Here is a 27,901-nt window from a genome sequence, read left to right on the forward strand (position 1 = left end):
CAATAAATCAAACAACATCATCTACGGGGTAAAGAATATTTCCTGTTCGTTAACTCCAGTCCAAGAAATCGAATGTCCTCCTGTCTCGATTAATAAACATACGATGAGAGAACCCCTGACTGGTTGACGTTTCTTCGTGAGACCCGTGCACCGGCATAAAACGTATACATGTTGCGTAGCTCGGAGAGAAGGACACTGTCGCCACTAGCAAAAACACTATTGAGTTAATCAACTAATTTATAATTAAAATTCCACGCTGCGAGCCGGCGGGAGTCTCCGGTCGCCACTGTCTCGCTGCGAGTTGCGCAAGAAGCGAGTCTACTGGGTCCAGTGGCCGTGGTTTCGCGGTAATCGCCATCAAATTCATAGAACACCAATTAGCCCCTCATCGACGCTCACGAGCCATCCTCTTGTTTGGTTCGTTGCCTCTTCCCGTCTACCTCGAACAGCTGGAAAAAGTCGACCTAGTTCCGGTGCTCGAGTTTAGACTCGTTCCGACTAGCGGTTCCTCTATTTCCTTTTCATCGCGTTTCGTGCTCGATGCTTCTTGTCGGTGGTTCGTTATAGAAACTACAGAATGGCAGACGTTTTTCGTGGAAAAGAATTAAGGCTCGAGTCTCGGAGTATTCCTTTGAATGTCTCTCGAGGATTTCTCTAAAGGATAATCTTTGACATTTTTTTTTTTTACGATCCTCTGTTACTCGGAGAAAGCGGTATCTTCGGCTGACTACATCGTCGATTTATGTTAGCGACGATATGAAAAATACGCTATGGAGCTGTTGGAGCATTCAGGAAGAGCTTGGAGAAACCAACGAAGCGGCGATACGAGGCACGCCGCTTCTGGAGTCCTTGTCACTTGTCATGGTCCGACGAACACGTTGCTGAGATCGCATTAATTACACGTATTAGAGCCTCCCGTTTTCCTCCCGCCTATCTCGCGCCACCCACATAGACGCAGGATTCTTGTTGCTCCGTTGTATGGCAGGCTCTTCGTTCGTCGAGGTCCTTAACCTTTCAAGCACATTTCAAGATTTCGCGGAAATTTATCGTTACGATTTATTTCAACAAAACATGAATTAAATATTAGTTCCATTAAATTTCATCCATAATGGCGAACAGAGAGAGAAGGAGAGAGAGAGAGAGAGAGAGAGGGAGGGAGAGAGAAACTGTGAGAGCACGGAAAAGTAGAATGAAATTTCGGAGCGGAAGAGGCAGAAGGTTCCCGCGGCGGTTTCTCTCGTCGAGAAAGGGTGGAAGGGGAGGAAAGAGAGGAACGGTCGAGTCCGCTCGAACGGGGAGGCGTCGGGCCCCGAACGGGCATAACGAGTTTTTGCCGTTGGAAATTTGTTAAGGGGAATGTAAAGAGAATAAGTGGCGATTCCCTTTCTCCCGTCCCTTCGTGTCTGAGCGGCTGGTTCCCGTGGCGTATATAGGAGTCGCAGCCAGCCGGTCGCGGCCTGACTCGGTTGATTGACTCCCGGGAATTGGAGGCACGGGATACCAGAAACGAGCGGCGCTAGCTTAGCGAGACTTAAAAAGGAACTGGAGCCCGAGTATCGCGTATGTCTTTTTGCGATCGCGGCAACCCCCTTTAAGCGCGCGCGGATCGACGTGCTCGCGTTTCACGGTGTCTTTCGGCCCTCAGAAACGATCCGACCGACGACGATCGGCCGCCACTCCAACCACGCCGTTGCTTTTCCTCTCTGCCGACCACTGCACAGGATATCTGGCTTCGTGTCTGTCTAGCCGCTTGTTCACCGGTCCCTGCTAGCCTCGTTTCGATTCATCCATGGGAATCGATCTTTCGTGCCACGGTGCCGCGACCAGCTCTTTTATTCTAACCAGAACACACGAGACGAGAAACATTCAAATTCTTTCGTGTCGTAGTAAAACGTTCCAAAATTATCCATCGATCTATCCTCAAATCGTGTAAATTCCTCGGAAGTTCGAACTAGCTGCAGAACTCGCGTTAATTAGACCAATTAATTGATGCCTTGATCAGGGCCCGGAATAAGGAGAAGTTGCGGACTGGCAAAGTGTCGCCGGAGTTTGGCGGCCTCTTATACGCTATGTCGAAGTGAGACGTTAAGTGCGGCTCGTACGTTTCGCTGGTCTCACAAATTCCCATTAGGCGCGACCCCCGATTCCTCGGACGGTGTTAAACGGCCGGCCGGGTTTTTCGTTGGATTGGCCGGCACGGCGTGTTGAATTCGGCGGATTCCAGGCGTCCGAAGGCACTGGCTCCCGGTCATTGTCACCGTTCTCGTCCGTATTAGTAGCGGCTGGCTTCACGGTCCGGGAGGGGCTTCGTGGAGATTAATTAGGGACGATGTTTTAGCAGCAAAAATGAGCCGGGGCAAGAAGCCGGCACCATCACCAGCCGCCTCAGATTCGCGCTAACTAACCGGCCAACGCTGCTGATCGGCAGAGCGCCTGCTCGTCACTACTGACCGCAAGAACGTGCTACAAATTAAGCCCAGATCGGCAGAAACCATCTCGAAAATTCGGCCTCCTTCCTCTCTTCCTCCTATGCTTCCCTTTCCGCTGGACCGTTGTAAAGAGTCACTGCGCACGTCTAAGGAATTCCGCGGACCAGATCGAATCACGCGATTCGATCCTTTAATTGCACCTCATCGATCGTTTATACGTTGAGAAAAATGTCCTCGCCAGCCTCATGGTTGTTTCGATGCATGGACAAGTATAGAGTTGGAAATTTCTGTTCATTTCTGTTAAGACGATGGTAAGAGTGATCTGAGTAAAGTCGAATCCTTTCTGGAGAATACGGCTGGCTCGGGCCTGATGTTGATGACGTTTACTACTTTGTTTAATAGCGTTGCTCGAGCTATCGAATACTATTTTTACATCGTATCATTCTATGTAATTATTAATATTTATTTTCTATGAAAAGTTGGAGGTACGTATTCTTTCTCTTTGCTACCAGAAACGCAGAAAAATTTCAGGGTAATTATCTTCTAAATCAACAATTTCGAATTCTTCGTCATTTTATTACACTATCAAAGAGTTAACAGATTCTATACGACTATAAAACTATCAATTACAAATATTTTACCGTAAGAACAATTTCCTAGCTTCGAAGACCAAAGAAAAATATTATATCTAAATACTAGAGACTCCTAGACACTTGCTGCAAAATTGCTTGCTACGATTTTACGAGCACGAGTACTTCCCACATGGAAGCTTTAAAAATCTTCGTAAATTTGAAAATCTCGATTCGTGGTGGAAAATATAGTCGACGAGGACGTTCGTGAATGCCAGAAGCGACTCGATACTCGAGGAAGACGGGAGAAGGCGAATTCCAGGGATCGACCTCGTTCGACGATTTCAACGACGATTTCGAAACGGTCGGTCGAAGAAGACCCGTGAATATGTCGGCGACCATCGCGGCGCTCAGGCGGGGTCTGTCTTTTGGCAACGTTGGAACGATTATCGTCGAATTTATCGCGCTCGTTCCGTGTCATCGTGTCATTCATCGCGGAGACTATTCGGATCCGCGCGCCGTTTTATAGACGCGCTGCCAATTTTCACCCCCGACTTGTCACCATAATTTTTCCCTATATTTAAGACGTTGATCTCTCTCCGTGTTGTACACCTTTTATACTCCGGCTCGTTCGGTCGTTTCTAGACAACACGAATTATCGCGCCAATTTATTCTAGCGATAACGTGCTATCTTAACGTTTTTGTTCTTTTACTGGCTTTAATTAACCGTTGGTTCGTGGCGTGGTATAATTAACGCTGGAAACAGTCGATATTTTTGTTAAATTACTTCTGCGAATTTTACTTTCGCGCTTATCACGTATAGGTAGATTAAATTTAACATAAATTTACCATTAGTGTATTGATACAAGATAAATAAATATACGAGTAAAATGTTTCGAAGGACACAAATAACATAACATACATCATAACGTACATTTCTATTCAGCTAAAATATTTATTCACGAAAACAGACCACAATGAAATTAAATTTGGTTTAAACTAACGCTACTTGCATGTAAGGAATTGCAGTTAATAGTAGGTGTAACTCGAGATTACTTTTATACTGCAGTATCACTCGCAACTTTGTCACAATCTTTGTCTTACTTTAACACGTTTCCAATACGCTCAAATTCAATTCAAACCGTAACACATCTGTCTCGCTCCGTTCACGATTACCTAATAATTCAATGCTATATCCTCCGACTTCATCAGTTTAAAATTTCAATCAGAACTTTCTCTATTATGATCACTCCGGAAAATCTATAAAATATTTCTTCTGATAAATTGAAATCTAGCAAATCGTCGTTCAACGTTGAGGACATATGTCACGCGTTGTACAAACTATATCTTTATACCAGCCATACCAGTATAACTATAAATCATTAGATCTAATTACCTGATGAGTGTAACGAGTAAAATATTGTCTTAAATTTACCTGGCAATCGTATTTCACGAACATTGTCGCGATGTTTTCGTCGCGTTATGCGAATCCGCGTTACAGAGTGCTATACACGAATCCATTCTACAATACCTATCGTGGTTGATCGTGGTTATCCCTTGAGTAGCTTCGTGGCATCAGCAGGAAGCGGTTGCCGGCGCCTTTATCGATCGATTCGCCGTGTCGATCGGCAGCCGAGGTGCTAATGGGTTAGTCAGCTCGAACACGACTCGAGGTACGGCTACGGCCGCGAAAAATTCGCCGCTCTTTCTCTCGCTCCTCCGAACGCGGCTGCAACATATGTAAATGGCGCGCGGGAGAGCAGCGCAACGGCGGCGGCAGAACGCACACTCGCCGCTCTCTCGCGTGTTCCCGGACCCGTTTCTCCAGCGTGCTATCTCTCGCTGGCTCGCGCGGAGACGCCAAGTCGCGCCTGCCGCCTAGGAATAATAAATAGAGATAGAGGAGCGTAGATAGCTGGCATGGGCCAGGGGGAGGTCGCGTATCCTGCCCACGCAGAGATTATCTCGAGGAATTATGAGTGACCGCTCCGGCTTCTAGGTTATGTAAAGCAGACATAACTATCGACGCTGTTCGTCCGTGAAATGGGCGATGGTTCTGAGTACAAGTTGTACAGACGCTTGATCGGTTGTCAAGGGTAGAGGGTTGAATCTTCCAGTCGATGTGGGAAGGGTTGGAGTTGTTGCGGGAAGAGGGAAGAATTCATTTTGTGAAATTGTTTCAGCTTCAACTGGCATCTTTGGGTTGTAAATAATTACATTAGATTTTATTAAGGGGTTATTTAATTTTCAAATATTCATTTTTAATGGTATTCTATATACCGCTAATCACCACTGATAGCCGACTAAAATACAAAATGTGAATTAAAATACAGTAGTTTAAAATTTTAAAGATCCAAGTTGTGGGTTGTCTGTGATTCAAAGATATTGAGAACTAAATGAAAGAATGTAAATTAGTCGTGTCAAACAATGCCACGAATATCAAAGACCATTTCAACAATTATCTCTTCAGTGTTCCCAGACAAGGCGAATAATTAATTCTTGTACTTCATCCTTATTCAACGATATTGCTCAATGTCTCTTTCCTTCGTCAATCATCTGTCAACAACCAGAGACATTTCATAGCTTATGTATTTCTTTCAATCAGCGTAATTTATAGGATTATTTCGCGCGAACGCAGTCATCGTAACAATAGGAAAGAAGCGGAGCACGACGTCAGCCGTCCATGAAACTTGCACGCTTGTAATTTGTCGCTCTTTATATTATTGTGTTGTACGATCGAGCACGGTCGCGCTCATTTTGTAATCGTTCAGTATCACGATGACGATCGGCAACGATCATCAGATCGAATTATCGTGTTGGCTAATCGCTGGAGACCTCGATTATCTTCGCGATTAAAAGCTGCGAGCTTCCATTCCAATGGCATCTTGGCTCGATTGCAATTCCTTTCCCTCCGTCTTGCTCTATCTGCCTTCTTCCTCGCTTCTATCCCTCCGCTCTATTGCTTTCTTGTCGCTGGAAAAACAGGCGAATCGACGGCTCGCCTTCCGTCGTACGTTTCAATTAAACGCAACAAAAGGCGAAGGAACGGATTTTCGCATTTTTACAAGAGCCGAGGTCGGGAACGACGGCACATCGGGTAATTGCGACTTTTATCCTCGCGGCCGTATGGCACGGCACACCGTGAAGAGAAGAATGCCATTCGCGCTCTTAATCCCCTTTTCCACGGAGCCACGGAAAGTCAGTTTTTCGTCGTAAAACGCTCTTTAGCGCCAAGAAGGCAATTAGCTCGGAATTAGCCGTGCATTCTGTCAGTTTTCCCATTTATGCATCGCTCTATCTTCCTTCCCTTCTTCGCGCGTAACGTCGTTCAACGGGTGACTTTTCACCCCTTGACAGTGATCGAGAAAGAGAGAAGCGGCAAGAGTTATTTAAAATTGCTAAAACAGCGAATGTTGGTACATTATTATGAGAAATATATAATTGGCATTTTGGTGTAGAAAAAAGGGCACGATGAGTGAATGTAATTTTTATATATAATCATCGTGGAAAATGAAAATTCGACTAAAGCTTCTCCCTTTCTTTTGTTTCAGACGTCACGGGTAAGTGGACAAGCGAATTCTTTCTTCTTTCTATTCATTTCTATTCTACTCCTTCGTCACCCCGGTTTCTTCTTTGTTCTTCGCTCTCTTTCTCGTAATCAAGGATCGTCCGTAAACTCGACATGATCGAATCGATCCTTGCGGAAATCCATCCGTGCAATTGCCGCTCACATACTTTAATGATCGTAATTAACGAAGTTATTCTTTACACTTGTAACTCTTTCGACTCGGCCGGCCACGCAGGTTTTCATGCCGCGTGCTCGATGAAATACCTCGTTTGACGAAACTAGTCGCTCGAACGATTTAATCGCGGCCACCGCTATCTTACCGATACTTCGACGTCGGTGTCGTGAATTTTTCACGTATTGTTATTCTGAAATGTATACGAGTATTTTTATTGATAATTATGCTCTTAAAAACTTTAAGATATCTTTAACCATTACTGTCCGAGTCAAATTCAACATTTTCTCGCGACTGGTTTATACTAATTGGTAAAATTCGAGGTTGTTTATAATTGCGCTATATCATATCTGCATAATATGATAATATACGTACGTCTTGATATATGAGTCAGTTAAAATCTAGAAATAGCACGCACCAGGGAATTAGCTTCAATATGGCCAACTTGAATTTCTATTGAACTTCGATTAAATTGAATTTTAATATCAAAGAATCTATCTCATATGTCAAAAGTACAAGAAATGGGGGAAAATATAATGATGAGTCTAGTGGTATGTCACAAGTAACGAGACTAAAAATATGCAATAGAATTCTAGAAATGAATTTGTTGACTAGGTATTTATTATTCATTAACGGTAACCATATGCTTATTACATGTTAAATGAATATAGCAAGAAGTAAAAGCGATAGACTACAACTAAATACCATTATCAAATCTGCAAGTAGCATTGCAAACAAATCATTTGCAATTCCATAATCCACAAAATCTTTTCATTGCCAACACGTTTCCATTAATAGTATCTTCAAACGCGAACATGGCTAGTTCGATGGCAATGATATAATTAGCACCAAATAATAAAGTTTCAAGTATTTCAAAGGAATGACAGTGGCTGTACTAGAACGATCGTGAAGCGATCCATGTCTCGTACCGATGGTCTTTCTTTCAAGCGTTTCTTCAACTCGGTTTTGTGTTGGCGCGTACGGCGCGCGCCGCGGTAACGAGCCGCTCCGGCGGCTTAATTAGATTAATTAGATTGCAGCCGAGGCGGATCGCGCGTTCCGAGATCTGTCGTGATCCGCGATCGCCTCCGCTAACGTTACGTTTTCATTTCTACGCAATTCTCGTTAAAGAATCGAACCGTGACCGAGCTCGTTTCCACACCATTTTTTGTTCATAATAATTCTCGACTGTAATTTCGTATGCGTCTCGGTCTGCAAGCTTGGGGTTTTGTATTTTGTTATACCGATAGATTCATATGCCTTCCCAATTTTATTTCATATCACCTTAATAAAGTATATATTGTTCCGATCTCAATTTCATTTCAGATGGTGTCGATAATTTACTTCTAATTTCTGTTATGTTCCAGAAATAAATGATTTCTACAGATTCCTTTGATTTGTCAAAAATTAAACATAAATCACCATTTTAAACATCTGACACCGAAATAAAGTCGATCGATTTGATTCCAAATATTTAAAATCCCTGGTAGAATTTCGTATTTATGCTGAATATTTCAATCGCCGTCACACGCAACTTCTCGATTTCGATCATTCCATCGACTTTGGTTACACGATTTTTGTCGCCTGGCCCGTTTCCCGGCCGGTTTCGCCGCATTTATAAATAGGTTTTTCAGACGCGTGTGGTATCGGTCGCGCTCGTCAGCATCGCGGCTGAATGCTAATTTTACTAAATCGTATATCAAAAGCGTAATCTACCGTGCGTCGCGCTGCACCGTGGAATCCTTAACGATGTAATTAATATGTAAACTGTAAAATGTGTACGGGCCCGAATCGATTCCTATAAATATGTATGCGACAGATCGGCCGGCGCATTCTTCGTTATAGTAACGTGTAGTTTTGCCGTCATATTTTTTTAACCATCGACCCGTGCGCGTCGATCACAAAGTATATTCGCCGAGTATACCAAGTTTCCACTCGTGGCGTCTTTCGACGCTTCGGTAAGAAAGAGCAGTTCCGTTGATCCCGTACTTTAATAACGATATGTCGAATCTTTGACGTCGATGAATTTTTATCCATGAATATTTATGCTTTGAACGTTCCTACGAGCACAATGTAGCATGTTCGACGCGTCGTCTACGCGACTTTCGCGCTTCTTCGGGGAAGAAACGCCCTCGAGTCACGAATTATCGCGGATTATTCATTCGGTCGTATATCAGACTCATTGCGCGGTCGCGTGAAGTAATTAATATATAAATGGCTAAAGGTGGTGGAGCCCAGGAACGTGGTCGCCTATAAATATTTATGTATTGTATTATTCAGTCGGTGAAACGAGCCGGATAACGACAACGCGGTGCCGCGGGTAATCTCGAAGAATAGAAATAGCGGATTGCGTGGGTAATAATTTTGCGACGGCAAATGTGTGGAAAAAGGACGAGTCCTGGCACAATTTGCGAGTTATGAATCTCTTGACCTTATTTTAGTCCTTACTTTATCAGGAATCATCATCGTTCTATGATGATAAATCTTCTAATCGTCGAATATTTCGATTATTTTCGCTTGTCCTTAAAACGAGTAAAATCGCGAAGGAACGAATGACTGAGAACTTGAAAATTTCGCACCTGTTTCGCACGAATATCGAACTACAAATCGATAACGAAGAAGGGTCATCGATCGAATCTGATCAGCATACACGTCGAAAGATGGTGTACAAGCGGCTGAAAGGAGGAGAGGTCCAGAGAAGGTTCGAAGCGTTAACTTCAATCTCTCTTGCTTCTTGAACCGCGTAAAAAACATCCGCGCTGGACCGACTTTTTGGTCGTTAATTAGTTGCATTTTTTACGATCCCTGGCTGCGTTGCACACACGTGCAGCGTAACAGCTCGTCGGAAGGATGAGATACGAGACGAAAAGAAAAGGATAGAGGAAAAGATAGAACGAAAGAAACCAGAAGATGAGTAATGAAGAAAGGAAAAGAGAACGGAGATCAGGCAGAACGACGTTAGTAGCGACGAGACTTAATTTTTAAAGTACGCTGCTCCGCGTCTGAATCGCATAATGTCCAGCATTGTGCGTTCCACGATCTTCTCACCGTTCTGATCGAGTCCCTTTGACAGACATATGCGGCAATCAGCGCGAAATACGCTCGCCATGTGGCGCGTTTAAGTGTAATTACCGGCCATGCTTCTGAGTATTCATTAACGGGTCCCGCGTGTCCCTTGTGGGAGCGACAGGTTAGATCGATGCCAGCGCGAGCTCGTCTGCATTGTGTCGAATCGCTCGCGACTCGATCATCCCGTCACTCCAAGGATAATTAAAAGACCATCTCAGGTGTTGATGTTAATGATCTTGGGAAAGCCGTACGAGAGTTTTGCCCTCTGAGAATCTCGTGGAAATTACGCTCCATTCCATAGAATTAATTCGAGGAAAGTATTTTTCATTATTGCTTCTTTTTATAGTTTGTATTCAACCTTTTTCTATTCAAATTTAACTTCAACCGAAAGTTTCTTCTTTATGCAAACATAAACGATACAAGCACCCTCATTTTCATTCATGCTAATAGCAATATCGTGTACCAAGCGTTAACACACCGAGCGCTATAAAACAAGGGTGAAAGAAATTGATTCTGTATGTATGGGCAGCTTATCAGTAAGCCAACGAATCGAAGCATTTAGCGACGCATAATTCGCATTGGAATGAGCAATCTGAACCGATAAGCGGAACACTTGAGGCCATCTGAAGCAGAGGGCAATTTGAAAAATGCTGACATTATGTACACGGGATAACAACCTGAATCGACGTTAAAACTCCATTCAGGCGCGTTCACGGTCAACATGGCATAACCATGTTCATAAGTACTTTCCTCCCTGGGATCGTCGTTTTCGAAGACACCTGCGTAACCGGCGAATCTTCACTTTACGTCTACCGTATTACCACTTTCTTCAAACGATACAAACCGATACATAGTATTACTTTAACGTGCAATAAAATCTGCATAAGGGTAGCCGGGTAGCTAAGGAAATGGCCCAGGATCCAGGATGGGATGGTGGGGTTAATTAAAAAATTCAGTAGCCAGGGTAAATGAGGAAAATTAAATTTTATGGGCACGCGGTTAATCCCGTGGTGCGGGCACGTATTTATTGACTACCGGGCTTCGATCGAGCCTGACGTAATGGGAATGATTTTTGGGAAGGATCATTGGCCCACCGATAAGATAAGCACCCTATACTCGCTAGAGAGAGAGAGAGAGAGACAGACAGACAGACAGACAGAGAAAGAGAGAAAAATAGAGAGAGAGAGAGTGTGTGTGTGTGTGTGTGCTTGCCTCTTTTTACCTCGAATACGAGCTCGCATACACCCGTCAGCGTTCTTCGACACCTCAGTCTATCCTCATCTTCTCCGTTCGTCCCTCGTGTTTTCTTCTCCTTTCGCGATACCTCGAGCCGGGTCGGATAATAGCCGCCTGTTTGTCAGATCATGCAATAATTAGAATGCAAATCTACTAGGTGCTCGACGTGTGTAAAACTTTATTCGGTACTAGCTAGCCTAGATCCTCCGCTTCTCTTTTTTACCCTTCCACCTAGAAATCCGTAAAATTCCCTGCTTCCGTATAAACTTACGCATCGAAGATCAACCAACAATCCGGTTTAATCCAATAATTATATCTGGTAATTAATTATCGATTATTTGGTAATTCGGATAATAAGAAATGGTGTTTCTCAAAATTATTCACAGTTGATGTTGGTAATAAGAACTACGAAAGGAGCAAACGTGAATTACTTAAAACATCGTTTTAACATCATGTTTTTTGCGGTGCCTTCGCGATTGAAAATAATTAACTCCTTATTAACGCCGTACTATAATTCTTGGATGAAGACTTTGAAAATCATGAAAACGTCTTTGGGTTTACGGCTTTAAAAAGTGGCCATAAATTCGCACGACAATAAGGTCCTTCGAAATGTATTCGAACGGATGGACGCCTCTTCTGAGACGTTCGGATCTGATGGAACGGCAGACCGCAACAGCTCGGTGAACGGCACCGAGATACAGAGATTCTTACGAGCGGAAATACGACAGTATTAAAGTCGGTTTTACATCGGCCAGGAATGGATACGAGCCGGTTAACGTCGTTCGTAGCGGGGATTTTCCTTCACGTTCCTATCGCTCGGTCCCCGCCGGATTTGTCCCTAATAGTGATTCTTACGAGTTTCGAGGCATCGCGGAGTTTCCCGATGCCCCGAACGGTCCCTTAAACGACTGTTTGCTTCGCTTATGCTCGAAACGATCGCAAGAAATCTCTTTCGCCCGCATTGTAATATTTAGTAGGCGATAAAGGTATCGAGAAATTTGGTTGAATCGAAGGGAAGTTTCTGAGATGCTTTCGACACGAACATGGTTGTTTAAAGCGAGTAATTAGCAACCTTTATAGTTGGAATATATGTATGTAATATACCTAGGGGACTTTAGTCAAATGAAATCTCAAAATGAGAAATTTTAAATCGGACAAAATAGCACTGTGGCGCTCGAAATAAAAAATAGGTAAGTTTATTTCAATAGACAATAGACAATGCTATAGCCATTAAAAGATATAATATTAAAATACATATGTAATATAAGATAATCTCAAATGAAAGTAATATACTTTCAAAAATATCTAGATTTCAGAAGAACTAAAAGATAACTAAAAAATCTGATAGTTTCTAATCCTTCAGCTACCAATCAGCTCCATAGAAGATTAAGATATTCGAAATAACGATACCTTCTCAAAGCGTAAATAGAAATTCGAAACATTTTGCAAGAACAAAAGATCTTCGATAAAATAAAATCTATTACTTTTCTATAAGAAATATGAAACAGCAATTTTGAACGTCGAAAAAGGAGCGAAATGGTTCCAATTTTCGCGTCTGTCTTCCACTGGCGTCCCCGCTGGGACGTACGCATCTTTCCCGGGCGAACGAAGTTGCGGTCGCTCAACAAATAGATTACGTGCTCGTCGAGGGTTTTCCAGGGGGTTGTCTCGCGTCGACACTCCTCACACATGCTACTCACGTAGTCATCCCTCCCGTGTTCCTCTCTCCTCTCCAAAAATTACAACGCGTTAGCTCGAGATCCGCTAAGCATTCCATTATTAAATCTACGCCCGTATTACCGTATGCCATGCGAAAGGGGCCCGGCACTCGAAGGGGGCCGACATTACGATTCAACTGGCGTCGAAGCCATCGAAACGGTGGAGACCGACGAACCACGCCGATTCGTCGTCGAGAGAGGTTGGCATAGATTAACCGTAATAACTTGCCTCGATTTGCGCGTATAGCACGCGCGATCGCGTTTAATCGCGCGACGATAACGTGACTCAATTCGAATACTTCGTTTACATCATTCGTCTTCGCTATTCGATATAGCGGAAGATGGTGACTCTACTTTGAAGGAAATACGATTCTTTTTATCGATTGTGGATCAGTTTGCGATATGCAGCAGTTGAGAAATTAATTTTCTATTGAAACTGGATTGATTCTGATTCATGCAGATATTACTTTACGATACCGATTTCGTTCCTAATGAAAAGCACAAATTCATCTACTGAAAAAAAAGATTAAAAAGAAAATACTTGCCACCGTTTATTTTAATGGCTTCATTTCTAATTAATACGCCATCCGATGAATTCGATAAGATATATTATTGTGCATTAATGCGCGATACATGTAAGATACGGAGTTTATTTTTGTAAAAGAATAAAAGGACAGGGGTGTACATATTTTTGCTCCGTGACAGGAATCCATTAAATTTGAGAGTTCCAAATTACATTAAACACCCGTTGAAAAGCGACGCGGTCGAAAGATTAGTGTCGAACAATATGTTCTTTGAATAAATTACCATTGATCAAGGCTCGTGATGAGCGAGTCGCGAAATTAATCACGAGCCTCTTCCAGAGCCTCGTACCAACGATTCGCGGATTTAATTTCCCATTAGCGTGGTCACACGTTGTTCGTCATTAAGGTTGTTTATTTGTCGGGGCTGGGGAGCGATCGGCGCTTAAGTTGAGCAACCAGAAACGATAGAAGCATTTCATTAGAAGAACACGTTTGCATACGAATCAACCGCGCACGATCCTCGAACGATAGTATACGATTCTTTTTTTCGCGCACACCTAGTCAACAACTTATGAAAATCAAACAAGTGCGGACATTCGATAGCCGGAGGCTGTTAAAAACGTTAATTATCGGTTGAGGAACGCAATCACTGATCTCTCTCATGGACGTTCACGTAAGAATAACCGGCTCGTTTTCAACAGATTTTACTTTCAAATCGTCCAAGACATTCTCTTTAAATGTTATTTCTACATACGAGAGGATAACCCTAGCGCTTCGTTGCGTCCTAGGGTTTAGTTTAACAATTCTTTCGAAGATGACGTCGTTCATCGAAGGACAGTCCTCTAGTGATATTGTAGGAATAGTAATAATATTGCAGTCTTTATAATTTATTCAACTACCACGTAGTGCAACGCTGACGTCAAAGCTATGACTCTCAGACTATACCTACGTATGCCGGTGTTTTTTATACATTTCCGGGTACCAACATAGAACAAAAGTAAAGTGTTTTAACAGCGCAATAAAGTTGCGAAGAGTTAAGGATGTACGATTTAGAAGTCAAAGGAAACCAAGATTTAAGATATTTTACACTTCTAACATAGGATACAAACAATATATATTACTTTCGACCTTTTATACGAAATTAATTCTACTTTGTTAATTTTTCAACGTTTTATCTTCGCTCGTATCAGGCCCATCTTTCGTCGATCGCAAAGCTCGGACAAATCTCGCGATCAGAGCGCGAAAAAGAAACACGCGAAACCCGTTCCCGAGCGCGATAATCACCGGTCCGATCGGACTTCAAATTTGACAGGGCAGGGTGGCGGCTGCCCTGTTCCCCGATAAATCTCCGACCCCCTCTAGGCCCTCCGTGTCGACCGTCCGATCGGCATGCCCGGCCCAGGAGAAGAACAGTTCCAGCGGCACGATTTACCGGCAAAACGAGTGGAACCGCCGCGAAAAACCGGAACGTTCTTGACGGACGGGTGACTAAATCGACCCTAAAGTAGTACCGTCGCCCTGGCACAAAGAGACACGAGGCGACCCAACCAACCAGCTGAACGCTGCAATCAAACAAAGAAAGAATAGGGATCTCTACCTTGAGAGAAATAGAGAAACGAGAACGAGAGAGTAGAGAAAGCACCTTGTGGTCTGTTCTTGTCACGGAGACCGGATACCCTCAGAAAAACTTCGCGCCTGTGATCTCACCGCGCGAGAGGATTTAGAGTTGTTTATCTACTTATTATGTCAGCCCGGGCTAATTGGGCATATTTGAGGATCAGTTCTCTGGGTGGATGCTCGCACGTATATCTACAGTGTATAAAAGAGATCGACGGAGCTCTCATCGTCCGGTCCCCTCGTCCGCGGCACGATTGCTCCGCGTTCGTGGCATTTCGCGGGGGCCGCGATTACAAGAGGATAATATCTGGCTACGAAAGAGACGGAAGCCGTGTCCGTGCCGGTTGCTCCGCTCTGGTCCGAGCTGAGGCAAGAACGTACGCATAACTTTCAACGATCATGACTCGGCTACCATCCGTCTTTAGGGAACTATCGCGCCATCAAGCATCCCACCGTTGGCCCCGGTGATCCTCTCCCCTGTCTTTCTCTCTGTTCCCTCTCTTTTGCCCTCTTTGTTTCTGTATTCTCGTCTTTGTTCCTCTCTACTCCCGTGACCACTCTCTTTTTCAAACTAGTACCGTCTCCGTGCTCTGGCTTTTTCTGCGTCTTCCCTGGATTTCATGCGGCATCGGCCGTCTCGCTCGAAAGATGCATCGCTTCATTCCGCGCCAACGGACGCAGATTTTCGAGGCCGCTACTGAGCGGAATGTCCCGAGCCCGGCTTTATCGGTGATCGATCTTGAATGGTGCACGGCTCGTCCGAGATCGCCGGTGATCCTGGAATCGCCGCAGCTGATACCGTTCCCGCTGGAATTCCTGACAGCCGTTCACGCGCGACTCCGCCACGCCAGATAGCGCTTTTTCCAGCGACCGTTCTCGCGTAAAAGGGCTTCGATGGTCAAGGAAACATGAGATCCGTGAGACGATTCGGGGGGTTAGAATCGGAGGCCTTTGAACCGAATCATTTCTAATATGGTTGCGTTCAAATTTTTAAGCGGCAGGTTGAAATTTTTGCAGTTTCTTAAGTTGACTTTCTTTGGTCCCTGAAAACATAGTTTCAAATACACGTTATAGCTGTTACAATTAAGGAGATCGACGGGCAAGTGGTACAAATGCAAAAACGAAGTACATGTTTTTTAAAAATGAATGAAGCGTACAGATACGTAACTTTCATATTTATTTAGAACATGTTACATTTAAGATTAAATCGTACATCGTAGCGTAGGGTTGGAAGAGGCAGAAAGAGAAAATAAAATGTATTCAACGAAAATGGCTGTTCAAAAAGAGGTGGAAGGTAGACTATCCGCCGCTGAATAGAACGTGTGTAGTAAGCCAGTGAGGTTTATTAATATGATTTATGGGGGGAGGGGGTGAGCACCATCCGTCGTTTTGGCCATGGTTACTCGAGGTTGCTCTGACCGTCTTCCGCCTTGTGTCGAATCGATCGATTCTTGTTTTGCCTAACCACGAAAGCGTTCATTCAGAGGGAGTGGGTTGAAACAACGCGGGTTACCTCGTCGATTCGGTACCCTTTGTAACGGGACTCGAGCTGGATCGTGTCGGAAACTTGGTCCTTTCTAAAGACCATGTCAAATCGTGTCGCGAAATTTTATGTTGCCTAACGATCGCAATTACAGTTGATTGATGTATCGTGGCTGAGTGAATGCAAGTGCAACTCGATTCGTAAATGTCAGACAGGTGTGCAATACGATCGTCTATCGATGTATGATTGGAAGGGAAGATTGGAGACAGGCGAAGTTCATATTTATGCAAATTCGCAGTCTTCCGGATAATATGGTCTTGATGAGAATTTCTTTCGACTCTTACACTCTTAGGCAACTCATTTTCTCGCAATTTTGAATCCTCAGTTGGAGTCAATAGGTCATAGATGATCACAACAATTTAAGATAAATTTGAATCAAGTAATTTAATTTTAGAATTGTTAATTTGCATTCAGTATATATTTTACGCTATAAATGCCACAAAACATAGGGTACGAATAATAGCTTATAATATCTAAGATCTTGTAAGTTTCTTCCACGATTCCACTGTTGCAGTTAGGTAAAGAGAAAAGGAAATTGTAAAAGCTTCTGACCCCGTAACCTGTGCCACGGTTCAATCGATTTCTAAATTACAAACATTAGAAGCATACGATAAATATTTCTATAAAAACACCGCATAAATCTTTCTCATTTCGAGAACTTTTCTCTGCCTCTTTACAACCCTTCCATTCTCTCATGGAGGTCTCGATCCGCCTCGTTCTTGCAGCTCGACCGACCACGTCCTCCAATCGCGCGTCTCCACGATTGCTCTAAAATGGTGCACAGTGCTTGCAACGCACTATCGGTTCCATTATCCATAAAGGAATTAACGACTTTCTTATCGCGAGTACCCAACCTGGTCCTCCTTACCCATGTAGCATCCACACGTGGAAGGGGTGGGAAAGGGCTACTCAGCGGACGATTTATCGTACAATTAGCACCGTTTATCCGGCCACGCGGCGGAACATAAACCCGAAAAGGCAGCGTATAGCCGGACGACCGGTTTAACGACATCCGTCGCGGTGTTCGCGTAGTAGATCGCGGACCGCCGGTATCGCGGTTCGAACGCGTCTTGCAACTTAATAAGCTGTTGGCCCCCGATCAACTGCTTCGTGTCCTCGCAAAGCCACAGAATCTGGTCCAAGAGTACGCAACCAAGCGGCCCGGTGCACGTCGGTCGAGGCGTGTAAACGCGCCGGAGATTCGTGGGCCTGTGTTATTGGCCGACGTCACGCGATTTATCGTGTTCCCGTCGGTTATTGTAAATTGCCCGATGAAAGAGCGAACGGGACGGAGAATTTAGTGTCGCGATTATCATATTCCTATGACGTTCTAGTTGGAATCGCAGCCGCTCTTTGCTGTGGATAAATTCACGCTTATCGGCAACGCATAACGTTGCCGTGGAAGGTGAGTTGCGATATCATCGTGGCCAGGTTCGTTTTTCCGTCGGTTTTGTTTGAACGGGAGTTTGATTGACCGAGTTGATTAACTTGTTTTTTTTTTTAATAATTTTTGTTTGGACATTTAAATATTTGGTGGAACAATGAATGAAGAATACTAATTAGAAATTGAGTGTCTCCGATGGTTTGTCTTAATATCTTTGCTATGGATATTTGCTTTGATTCTATATAGATCAGAGCAATTTTTTTTTTTTGATAGAAAAGACATCTGCATGTGGATATCTTGTCACACGCTCTCCGCTTGGAGATTTGAATATTTGGTACAATAAAGAGCAGACTTTTGGTTATAAATTGAATATCTGTGATAATTATTATATCTAATATTCTTGCAACTGTAGATACTTACTTTTCGTTTCATAAAGATTCAAGCAGTTTTTGTTAATACGAAAGAGATATTTGTGCGAACATTTAAATACTTTTTCATAATTAATTGTACATATAATGGAAATATGTTTAATACAGAGGTGAAAATTTGTTTGGTTGCAGTTAAAAACGATTAAAAAAGTATTTCGATTTCTATGTCGGAAAAAAGCGCGAAAATTACTCTAATGAGTCTGCTAATTTCCAGCTCGCGATCGGATGCTTAAATAAACAAGCGATCGGATGGCGGGAAAAATTTATAGCTACGCAGAGCGACTAGGAATCGGACGGGGCGGTCATAAACGTTTGAGTTACGATCGATTCGATCGAACCGTTCAAATTCCTATAAATTATATTTATAGGTGCACAGCAGATTCGATTCAGAAACGATAATTGTAATTTTGCACGGCGTTACTTATGTATCTAAATACTTGAGTTCCTCATATTGTCCCCTAAACGCTACCATAAAAATGTCAAAGAGTCAGATTCCAATATTTACTCTGAATTCCAATCTTCGACAATAATCAAATACTGTTCTATAAGTATCGATTCATTGGTCAACTCGACTTTAATCCACGTCCTCCTAAAACAAGGATAAAAACTATATGTATGCTGATCAAAGAAAAGAATGCAAAAAATATAGAAAAATAAATTTCCATGATTATAGCAAAGAAAATAAAACTCGGCTAACGAAATTCCAAAGTGCCTCAAGAAAAGATTTAAACTTAAGCCTATCAACTGTAACTGTAAAATGGAAAATAGAAGATCACCAAATTTCTTGAAGTTACTTGAAAGTGAAATTATGAAGTTGTTTATGTCCAAAGCGTCCTCTGGATGCGATTAAGAGTTCAAGAATTTTCTTTTTCGTTAAAAATAAATACTTGTGGAGAACGTGCGAAGAAATCGTAATAATTGCAATTAGTCAAAGCCTGGGACAAAGCTACATCGATAATTACGCGACTAACCCACCTCGGCGTCCAAGTAAATGTATATACTCCCTCGGTCCAAGGTTCTCAGCGGGCTTGTAAAAACGTTTTCCTCGGTGCACGGCACGTACGTAGATCCCAGCCGGTCGGATCGAGGCGAGAGGCGAATTCTCTCGTAGCCGTGGACCACGGTACGACGGGCACGTATATATACGGAGTGGTTGGGATGAGGGAGGCGCGCAGATCCACACGAAAGTAGCGAGTGGTCAGCGCGTCGAATACCAAACGAACGAGTGTCCGCCCTGCGGATGACGGTGGCGTGCTGTACATAAGGTATGATCGTGTCCACAGACACGGATGCGGGAGAGAAAGAGAGACAGAGAGGGAGGGAGAGAGAGAGAGAGAGAAGAGAAAGTGGTAACGCAAAAGGATGAGAGCGAGATAAAAGGCGTGTATTGTGGAAGAAGCGCGAAAATCGCATAAAACGAACGAGGATGGGAGAAAAGGGAGCACGCGACGGTGATGGAATAAAAAAGGAGAGAAGAGAGTAAACGAATCGATACAGACGACGACGATGTTGTTGCATCGTGTGGCTCGGGATCCACGTTCCCCTCGGGACCGGAACGGACGATTTCCTCGGGTTCTGATCAAAGGGAAGGCCGCTGGTACGCGTAAATTCTCACCGTGTAATATTTCATGAGACGTTTCGCTTTGTCGATGGCCGTCCGCGCGAGGAATAGGGAATGCCGTGTGGCTGTTCGACGAGCTGTGCACACTATGCTCGCCACCGGCTCGCTGTCTTCCGATAGGCGAGCACACTCGGCTCGCGTTCACCTCTCTGCAAAGACCTGGTCGAACGAACGAACGAACTGACCAGGGAACGGAACGGCCCCGCCGGCCTGAAGGGGGATAATTGCACCGGACACGATCCGCTGTCTCGAGGTCTCTCACGCGAGACAGGAAGGCGAAGGAGGAGACGAAGGATGGAAAAAACAGGGAACGTCGGCCATTCGCGGACGTTCTGTCGCCGCTTAATCGGCCTCGATTCGTGTAATTCTACCCTCTCCTATCTTCTTTCGGAATTATTGCGTTGAAGCTTGCCGCATGTACTTGTTAGGCACCGATAACGGTATGGAATAATAGAAAATTATGAAACGGTTGGCCGATGGATCGCCGAGAATTCAGTCGAGGTGAAGCGGGGGCCTTCAACCACGTAGGATCTCAACGCGTGAACAAACGACGTGTCCGCAACGACTACAATGGCGTCGAGAGATATGCTGGTAGCAATGCATATATTAGGCACAGCGATAAACCGTAAATAATATAAGTCTGAAGATTGGTGGAAAGTGTCGCTTTGAACGGAGTCCCGTGACCCGTTCGGCATAATGATTCATGCACGTGCAACACACGTCGTCCAGGTGACACGACGTTGCCGTGGCAAGATAATCGCAGTGAGTCTTTAAGGTCAGTCACGGATAATGAGCGTCGTCCCTTCTCGCGATACGCTAACGAAGTGCGGCGATTCGCGTTAAAAACTTCCAGCTTTGTAGCAGATCGTTAAACGACAGAAGATCACGTTATTCTTCGTTGCATTTCGCGTTTTATTGGAGTTAAATGGTTCCTCTTGTTACTCTCTCTCTCTCTCTCTCTCTCTTTCTCTCTGAAATAACTACTAAATTATCTGATAATAGTGACAAGATTGAAGTTTCTATTAAGTAAGGTGAAGTCGAAGCAAACAACTTATTGACCCAGTATTTCTCACCAGTAAACTCTTCCAAGGAAACGTGCAGAGGACCAATGGAATCGATATTCTCCATCAACTCCACGATTTCCCACTAACTTTCCAACTAGCAGAGATAATGTGTGCGAAATTAAGATTGAAAGATAGCCGTGGAAATTCTGCAATTTCTCAAGACTTCTTGCACCTGTTTAAACAATAAGAATGGTGGTCCTGTGGCTTCCCCGAACCGCCATCGTGAAATTTAAAATGCAATCCTGGTCGTCATACTTCGTACGCTGCATTCGGAATTGGCGACGATTTAAGGAAATTCAAACCGCGAATTTTACCCATAATTGGATACCAACGGCCAAGGTCACCGGTCGTTTCAATTCGGATTCTGTCCGCTATCGAAATTTCATTCGAAATTCCCGTCGGCGAGATCCTCGGGCATTTGGACATCTGGCGAGTTTCGTGCGTCTCGCGGTCGGTGCATTTAGAAAACTATCTCGGGGTGGAAAAGGGGGAGGTCCTGGGGCGGGGAAGACGAAGACGACGTTTTAGAATTCACGTGATGGCGCGCACGGCTCTGCCACCGACGACCGCTCTTCCTCCCGGACATTTTAGCGACTCCCGTGCTTCGCATCCACGAGCGATTTCGTTTCTTTGCCCTAAATCTAAAGGCTCTCCGGATACCGTGTCTGCTGGCGTCTTAAATTCGCTTTTCACACTGCTAGTACCGCGTAAGCTATGAAACCTGGAAAACCTTTGAAGCCATTTTACACGAGAAAATTTGAATTTCAGCGGACAAAGAATCGACTTTTAGAATGAAAATTCGAATGTGCTACGATGATGTATGTATTTATACTTGTATAGATAATGGCGATGGTAATAATAACCATGGTAATATAACAATGATACGATATAATGAGGTGATCCGAAAACGCAATATGATATGTATACTACTATTTCGCTCGACGACTCGTATTTAACCGTGTTAACCGTCAGCGTTCGGCGCTGTGAACCAATTATTAAAACCCACGAACAAACGTAATTGTAAGGAACGTAAATTTGAACGAAATACTTTCCTGTATAAATCCGAATTAAATAATACGAAGAAGCTGTTGGTATTCGGAGTAAATCGAAATCGATTTCGAACGCTGACGCGCCGTACCCGTTTGGTCATCAAGAAGCAATCACGAGGCGGTTGAACCGGAACCGACGAGAGACGTAGGTACGTCGGTTCGTTCGTGGCTCGTCGGGAACGTCACCGGTTCTCCGGTCGTCAAGGCTCCCCCGTGCAACACGCATTTTTGCTCGCCGCGGACCGATAGATCGACCGGTTGACGTAACGCTCGATGCAAATCACCGAGTGACAGGTGAACGTGCACACCGTTTGCGGTGGATGGAGTTCAGCGGGAGCGCAGCGTGACGCGGCTTGATCTCTTCGTTACCGGATCGGGACCGCGAAAGGGAACGAGAGGCACGAGATGATGCACGGGCATCGGAAGCACGCGGCTTGAGACGAAGACGAGAAACGAGGGAGAAGGAAGCAGACACGTTTCTGTGGGAGCACGTTGCGCAATTCGAAGTACACGACGAAGGCAGAAGGAAGCGCAAAGACAACGACGCATTCACGAACGTCTCTAGGCTGCACGTCGTGCATCCATCGAAGAGGATCGCGGCGGTTATCGGAGATAAATCATTCGCGGCGAGTAAACGAAGTAGTGTACTCGTGGATCTGCTTGTTGCGAACAGGAAGTGACCACTGGCGATCTTAGGTAGCGAACACGGAGAAAAAGAGAGACGGAGATAGACAGGGAAAGAGAGAGTCAGAGAGAGAGAGAGAGAGAGAGAGAGAGAGAGAGAGAGAGAGAGAGAAGAGGGCTCGTAATCGATTCTTATCGTTCCGAACTTGCAGATACGCAAGTAATGAGGATTTATATTAATTCCGTTATTCCATCTCAGTTCCAGATTTGTTGGTCGATTGAACTTGCTTTTATGGCAGAGGAATTATCGCGAGTTAGGTACATTAAACGAATCGATTTGCATCCGTTGGAAACGTTAATTGCCGTGTTAAAAGTTAACGATGACACGGTATGTTGTTATATTCCGTTTCAATAACGGGTCGTATTAATTCCCATGGAAATTAAAATTAATTCCTATCGATAATCGTGGTCGCTCCTGATAACTAAGCCTGTTTTGCGAATGATCTATCTTGATATTGTGCCGAGTTTATTTAAACTTTGATAACAATAAGAATACACGCTGTTGCCACGACGAGTGTTCGTCTTTCGTTCGTCGTTCGTTTGTCAAACCTGTCGACTGCCGTATCTTCCGTATCGTTTTAGAATCGAATCTCCTCAGCCTATCACAACCTTAACGATTCTGTCCTTTCGTGAATGGGCGCTAAGGGATGCACCCATCGAGATGCGAAAGTATCTATCCACGTTGGATCCCCACTTCAATCAGGCTCAAGTTTACAGACCGCGCGGTGGCTGTGGCAAGCGCGTCAACGCGCCGTTCGTAAATTCTCGGCGGACAAACTGGCAAGAATAGTTCGCATAATTCTTCAAGGCCTACCAGTTTTGACGGCGGCAGGCGGCCTATCTTGGCACAATCTCTTTCTCTCCATCCCCCGCCCCTCTTCCCCATCACCCTTCTTCTTTCTTTTTCCTCCTCTCAGCCTCTCTCTGCTCTTCCCTCTCCTTTTTCCATTTTTTTTTCTTACCTCGTTCTCTTCGAGCCGGTACGTCAGCATCGGCTTTGGCTCGCGCGAGCGATGGAACCTCTCGAGACCAGATCCTCGTGGAACAGGGAAGGAGAGACTGGAAGAATGCGGCACCCGATGGCTGGAATAACGTTGCACGCGGATATGAGATACGGTGAAAGTGGATCGTTAGCGCGACGCGTTATCGCGACTCCGCGATAAATCGACGTCTATAGAGAATGTCTGTGTCGTTTAGCGGAATAGGCAAATGAAGAAGTTATTAGTACGGGCGTGTGCGGTTGCATTGGTCGTTAGAAGCTAATTAAATTGTCCTAGAAATTAAAGTGGACTCCGCTGGTCGCTGGTGAACGCACACTTACGCTAGTCGATTAACGAGTTCCTCGAAACTCTTATTAACAAGCCTGCTATCGGTCCCGATCTCCGATAGTTCCAGGAATCGCTAGGAATGATACGTGGCGCGTTACGCCGTGATACGATCTGTGGACGTGTGTACACGTGGGTCGAGTTGATTTCTGATTAGTTCGCGTTGCACAATGAGGAATTGGAATCATCGCTGCTTGTTGTAGGTGAACGGTTCGCGGATGATCGCTCAGCGCTTTCAGAGTCCTGCGTTTATTCAAACTAATGGCGATTCAAGGTTAGCTGACTGAGCTGTATAGTAGATCGGCGATCGATTGTTCGCGGGAGATGCCTTAACTCGCTTCATCGAAGATCTATCTTTAAGCCGAGCTAAAAGATTTTTTTTTATGTAAATTGACTTGGAAATTGCAAATCCCCGCATGGAATTCCACGTGGATAGCCAACTGGTTATCTTTTAATTTTTCTCTTATGTAAAATGTCTGTGATAAATGTTATCTTTACGGTTATTTTGCTGTCCGGCTTCCTTCAAATTTATAAGGTTATATCATTCATTTTGTGCAATAGTAACATTCTTCTTTGTATGCGAAAAAATAAAAATTAAAGATTAAGTTTCGCTTGTATGTCGACTATGTTCTACAGAGATTTTAGTTTCATTTGTTAAATTTTTATTCCACACAAACTGGACAGGGAGTTGTTCGTTAAACAAACGTACAACGAAAGCGGTACATGTCATGGGAATATAGCGCAGCCATCTCGAATCTAGTCCATTCTTTTTTTCACGGTCGCGCGACTCGAAGGCCGTCAGAACGTAACAAGCCGAATTCGCGGCCCGTGACAGAAGCTAGTGGAAAAAACCGTGTTGCTTATCCGTCCTTGATACGAGGCTGCCCAATTCTCAGAATGATGTCACCGCGTTCAAGAATGGAGCATCTAAAAAAGAACAATCAAGATTACTGATTTAAATTGTATTCTTTTCGCGTCATATAATTGTGAGATTCTGCTGATTCTAATTATTACCTATGCATCGATTGAACTGTATTATATCGTTCCTGGTATTCGTCAATTGCGTTAATCTATTCAGTGATCAACACTTCGTTAACCATTATATCGGTTTTGCCGATCTGGTCGCGGGAAATTCAACCATTAGGAAAGAACTGATGACGAATTCAATAGTGTAATTTAGTTTTCATTAAAATCCGGAATTCTGTTTAAACGCTTACTCTTCTCCAACTAAGGAAATTGCGTTAATATACACATGGTATACAGAAAATGTATCGTTTTAAAATTATTTTATCGTTTTATTATTAATCGTTTAATTATCGTTTAATTATTGTATCCAAATATGGAAAAAACACATCGTATATTCTTGTTCACGAAGATGGAGGAAACGGAAAAAGTTTGATCATCGCGTCTCACCTGGACGCCGTTGAGTTATCGAGTCGGTTCGATGTTCTCCACGAAATCGGATTAAACGCGTCACGCGCAGAAGCCCGTGAAGGGAAACGAGCAGCTGGACTGATTTTAATTCCGCCACTGGCTCATTGCCCGCTTCGATTTTCGCGTATTGTCGTTCTCTTCGTTCAAACTATGGCTATAGAAGTCTAGACCTCGTGGCTATCTTGTAAATTTAATATTGATCCGTTAATAATCTTCCTCGTTGCATCTTCAAGCTATCGAAGTTCACTTCTTGAAACAGTTTATCCAGCATTTCATACAAATGATTTCATACGAATGGAAAATAATGAATTTCTTTATTCTCTAGATCGTTTGGATTTTTGATATCAGATGCGGAAGGTGTCTACTTTCAACTATTTTTAGGCAAATAAATAACGACAAATATGTTACATGCGATGACATTTTTAAACGTAAAGTTTATACACTGCATCGCTCTTGTAGAAAATTATATTGGAATCGACGAGCGTGTAAATATTAGATTGATGCCTTCTGCACGGAACAAATATACATTATACAAGCGCGATTCCAAGAATGTGGAAATTAAACGCTGCGCCATTTTCCAGTGGTTGCAGAACGCGTGCACCTTGAAGTCTTGACGTACTGTTTAATTCAATGGGAAAGGATGTCTGAGATCTCCCACAAAGAAGATAATTTCATTGGGTCACGGTTTTCTTCATGGCTTTTCGCATTGTATACATAAAAATTCGTCGTGCAAGGTTCAAGGATGAGGCTCGTCTCGCTCAGGCCACTTCCGACGCATAATTTCGTTATTGTCGGGATAAGAGAGACGGGGCGACATAAACGAACGTCGATGTGTAGCTCCAGCCTCGTTTGACCCTGCACGGTTGAACTCTCGTCGCGTGACACGTTGTAAATCACCGGGGCCCGACGTAGTAGCGATACGTGCCTGACCAGTTTGATGGCCGCGGCTCATTGACGCGATTCCTCGGTGCCCCGCCATTCACAGGATTCGTGGGTGCGTTGCATATTCGACTGCATCTGTTCGCATCGGCTGCTATTCGGACTCCCTCGATGGTATTCCACGTGAAATTTCCTCAAATATCATTGCAGAATATTTTCGAAACTCTGAGAAAATTTGTTTCATTTTATTTTAATTCTATGAAGATTTGAGTTTTGAACATCATGATTAGGTGTGTTACAGATTAGGTAACTTTTTTGGAGATTGCAGTAGAAATTCAGTTTTGGTAATTTTCTAATTTTTAATTTACGTGACCGTTAAAATGGAGTACTTTTTGCGTGTTTACAAAGTTAAAAAGAGGAGTTGTTAGATTTAAATTCATGATGTTTTGTGGAAAACCAAGGGTAGAATTGGTATTACAATGATCAATATCTTTGGTATATTCAAGAAATTGAAGATACGTGTTTAATCTGAAAACCAAGTAAAAAGACAGTCTTATCGTTTTTACCAGTTGTACATTTATCACACTTTTGTAATCTTCGGATAAAATTTGTACAGCTTTCGTGAGAAAAAGCATCGAATAGAAAATCACGGTTTTTCATAATCTTTCTTTAACCGAAAGAAGGATACGTCGATAAAGAGACGGGATCATGAGCGCGAGACGACGCGACGGCATCTGAACTGGTCTGCTTTAATGATATCGTGGCGGCGTAGGTAAGCGCGCACAACGCGACATATACACACACTCGTACACACATGTACATACCGCGTCTATAATGTATTCTGACCACGTGGCTTATCAACCGTTCGACCGAATGAACTTATCGAGGAACTGGCTCGCCTCTCGGTGTGCGTACCCGTGGCCGCTCTCGGTACCGCGAATAATCCCGACCGGCCGTGAAATATGGCGTTAATTCCGATCTCGGCTACTGATTTAGACGGCACCGATTTGCACCGCTAATTCGTTCCACGGTGTGCATTAACCTTACACGATGGTTAGAGTCACGCGTTTAACCTTTAGCGATCCTCTTCTGTCCACGTTGTCCATTTTTATTCTCATCTTAGAGCATTTTGGATTTCCCTCAATTCTGTGGCTGAGGATTAAGTTATTAAATATGTAAGGATTTCGACGATAGGTCGAAGGATTTGTAAGAAAATCTGTTCGATTCTGATCGTTATGAGCCTTAGAAAGAGAAAGCGAGATTACTTGAGAGTGTCATGAATTAAGTTCTTCTCAGTGACTGTGTATGTAACTTCAGAGAGCATAGAATAATTCTTAATAACTTTATTGTACGCTTACAACAACTGAAGTATAATACTCTAAATAACTAGGGTTCAACGTTTGACCATTTAGCTTCGTGTTTCGGTAATGACCCGGTAAGAGAGTATGTTGCCGAGGTGGCGCGACAACGAGCTGCTGAATCGCGCGCGACTCTTCTTTTTAACTCGTCGTCAGAACCATTACCTACCGTGGTCCGCCTACTAGAGTAGCGACTTCTACTCTCGACGCTCAGCCTCGATACTCCCGCT

At 43.8% G+C, this 27,901-nt stretch overlaps 1 protein-coding gene across 5 annotated transcripts in view; it reads left to right on the top strand.

The window, feature by feature from the left end:
• The window catches only part of hth (Meis homeobox homothorax), a 502,527-nt gene that overhangs the window by 215,191 nt on the left and 259,435 nt on the right, over positions 1 to 27,901 (top strand). For 3 of the 5 annotated variants that reach the window (XM_069126288.1, XM_069126289.1, XM_069126292.1), the window contains exon 8: positions 6,550 to 6,558. The exons of the other annotated variants lie outside the window; for them this stretch is intronic. In XM_069126288.1, coding sequence (XP_068982389.1) covers positions 6,550 to 6,558 — 9 coding nt within the window. The remainder of the gene's footprint in view (positions 1 to 6,549; positions 6,559 to 27,901) is intronic. 5 annotated transcript variants of the gene reach the window in all.

This window comes from Bombus flavifrons, chromosome 13 (assembly GCF_040668555.2).
Source record: "Bombus flavifrons isolate JBK064 chromosome 13, iyBomFlav1_principal, whole genome shotgun sequence".
NCBI lineage: Eukaryota > Metazoa > Arthropoda > Insecta > Hymenoptera > Apidae > Bombus > Bombus flavifrons.